The sequence below is a fragment of the Lactuca saligna genome, chromosome 5 (assembly GCF_052625555.1).
Source record: "Lactuca saligna cultivar CGN05327 chromosome 5, ASM5262555v1, whole genome shotgun sequence".
Taxonomy (NCBI): Eukaryota; Viridiplantae; Streptophyta; class Magnoliopsida; order Asterales; family Asteraceae; genus Lactuca; species Lactuca saligna.
Genome location: NC_136421.1, coordinates 270,834,952 through 270,837,992, shown reverse-complemented (window position 1 = coordinate 270,837,992; position 3,041 = coordinate 270,834,952). Strand labels below are relative to the sequence as shown.

Sequence of the window (3,041 nt, the reverse complement as noted above, 5' to 3'; positions counted from 1 at the left end):
GTTTATCATTTTCCAACATCGAATCAAGATTAATAAAGAAACAAACTTACAAAAAATTGTCATTATCGAGCTATTACTTTAATGAAAAAACCACATTGTTGAAGGTGAAATTCACACTGATTCTAGTTTTAGCTCCCCAAGTTCTACATCGAACATTCAAACTCCAAGTTGAAGATTTGAAACGTGTAGAATCATATTACTCAGAAAAACAGAAAACCAAGAAATAAAGAGACCTCAAAAACATCTAAAAATCAAAACCCAAAACTCACCAACAGTATTCATTATTGATGTAAAATGGTTTGTATTGCATATTTTACAACAATGAATGATGAAATAGAGCAAAAAAAAAAAACAAGAAAATACAAATCAATCAACTCTATCATTGAACATAAAGATCATTCCAACATCTATCAATAGCAGCTCGAATCCTCTTCGGTTTACAAACATCTTGAACAACAATTTCCCATGTCGATTCTTTTGGCATAAAATATTTTCCAATCATCACCTCAATAATCTTTGTGGCCCCCACAACCCGTTTTCTCTTATGAAGCCTAACCACAAGTTCTTCAAGAAACTCACTCCCATCTTCGACATCATCCATCCCATCTTTTATCATTTTCAAGAATATATTACAAGTAACCAAATCCGGATCACACCCTTGATCAATCATACAATTTAGCAAATCAATAGCACGTGAAACAAAACCATTCTTACACAAACAATCAAAAAGAATGTTGTAAGTCACTACATCTGGTTGAATCCCAGAACCTTCACAAATCATCTCATTAAAAAGTTTCAAACTTTCTTCAAGAAACCCATTGTTACATAGCCCATGAATCAGAGAAGTGTAAAGAACAACATCAAGTTTATACCCTTTTGACAACATATTCTCCCAAAATGTTGTAGCTTCTTTCACCTTCCCATTGTTACATAGTCCATGAATGATTACACTATAACAAACCTCATTTTGACCACAGTTTTGACTTTCAGCTTCTTTCCATATCTCAAGAGCTTTATCAGTGTCACCTTTTTTGAAAAAACCCTTCATCAGGGAGCTGTATATGAATGCATTCGCCTCACAACCTATCTTTTTCATTTCGTCAAGAACATCCATAGCTTCATCTGGTTTCATTTCTCTACATAAACCATCTATCAGAGTACTGTAGACCACAGTATTCGGTTTGCACCCTTTACTAATCATCTGTTTCCATAAATTCATCGCCTTTTCGGGTTTCCCCTCTTTGAATAAACCACTTATAAGTGTTGAATAAACATAATGATTTGCAGGAAGTCCTCTTTCTTCAAGAGAGATTGACATAGATGCAGCATCACTAGCTCTTCCTTGCTTCACTAACCCATTGATGATTGTAGAGTATGTAATATCATTAGGGACACATTTAGCCTTAACCATTCTGTCCAAAAGATTAACAGCTTTGTCTAATTTACCCTTTAGGCAGAGACCATGTATAAGGGTGTTGTAAGTTACTTCATTTGGGACACACCCTTTGAGAAACATGTTATCTACAACCTTAGAAGCACGTGATAAGTCACCTTTCTTGCACAAACCATTAATCAAGACATTGAAGGTTGCAGCATTTGGGAAGCAACCTTCGACTTGCATTTCATCCAAGAGACAAACAGCTTCGTTGATTCTATCTTCTTTGCATAATCCATCCATTAAAGTGCAATATGTAAACACATCTGGGGTGCATTTTTTAAGTGGCATCTCTCTGAAGGTCTGGATAGCTCTGTCAATGAGGTCTAATCTACATAAGACTTTAAGGATTAGATTGTATGTTAGCACGTTTGGTGAAATCCGTTTCTCGTGAAGAACAATGGAAGAATAAAACTCTAGAGCTTTATTGAACATACCCTCTTGTATGACTACATTAATCACTGAGTTAAATGATCGAACACTTGGTCTGCATTGGTACTCGACCCACATTTTATCAAACAAGTCTAGGGCTTTCATCGGTTTTTTTGCTTTCCCGTAAGCTTTGAATACTAATATAAAATTTCTCTCTATAAACACTCTTCTTTCACGCTTCATTTGGCTAAAAACCTTCTCCAACGATATGAAGTCTCCTGTTTTTGCGAAGTTCTCAATGAGGGTGTAAAATGTCGAATCACCCACTCTAAAGGAACCCAATTTCTGACCGGATTTGAAAATGTCTTCATGAATTGGCGGTTCAATCGCTGACTCCTGCTCGTTTTCGGGTGCTTTTCTTGGGTTGATAACTGAAAAGTGTCGAATTTGGGAGAACCCTTTTGAGCCCAGTCGTTTCCTGATTAAAGTAACGATAGTAACGCTGCTGGGCATGCCTTTATCAGCTGGGATTTTGAATAATTGTGCACGAAATACTGAGCATCTTCGTGCGAAACGAAATTTGATTCAACGCCTGATTGATTATGATCAGAGATACAAACGAACCGGAGTATGAAACGGAGAAACGAGAAGCAGCAAGGAATGGGCCTATGAACCGGGCTTATAGAAAGGGATTGTTTTAACTTTAAAGAGAAATTAAATATTATCTTCCTACACGTTTAAAACATACCATTTCACATATACCATTTCATATAAATATAAATATATTTATTTTTTCTTGTTTTAAAAAGTTACAAATACGACATGTTTTATTAAAATTTGTAATTTTGATATAAAATTTTAGTTTTATAAATATTGAGACATCATAAAATTTTGTTTGTTTAATAATTATTAATTGAATCAAATCTCATTGAATCAATATTTAATTGAATTTGATACAACCTCTTATCAGACCAAATAAGATGCATATCAAAGATTATAAGACCAAATCGGAGGATTTTAATAGTATTATCAAACAGTCTTAAAATCTAATCAAACTCAATCTCTTACTAAATCCACTAAAAAATATCAAATATAATTGTAATTTACATATACAAGAGATATAATTCCGATCAAGTTTTTTTAGATGGTTTATGTATTGTTAACGATCAAAACAACTTGATTTTTAACATCAAAGCGAAGCATCAATTTTTATATTTCTTTTATTAACAATTAT

General features: G+C 33.7%; 1 protein-coding gene across 2 annotated transcripts; it reads right to left on the bottom strand.

Annotated features, from left to right (window-relative positions):
• Positions 1 to 264: 264 nt before the first annotated feature.
• EMB1025 (Pentatricopeptide repeat (PPR) superfamily protein) lies at positions 265 to 2,468 on the bottom strand. Of its 2 annotated transcripts, XM_078996176.1 has the most exons (2): positions 1,873 to 2,468; positions 265 to 1,776 (listed from the first exon to the last, which is right to left on the bottom strand). In XM_078996176.1, exons 1-2 carry the CDS (start codon positions 2,318 to 2,320, stop codon positions 380 to 382), a joined length of 1,845 nt encoding a protein of 614 aa, XP_078852302.1. In that variant the 5' UTR covers positions 2,321 to 2,468; the 3' UTR covers positions 265 to 379. The 2 variants fall into 2 exon arrangements, with proteins under 2 accessions (XP_078852302.1, XP_078852301.1); XM_078996175.1 differs by having other exon boundaries at positions 265 to 2,468.
• Between the last annotated feature and the right edge of the window lie 573 nt (positions 2,469 to 3,041).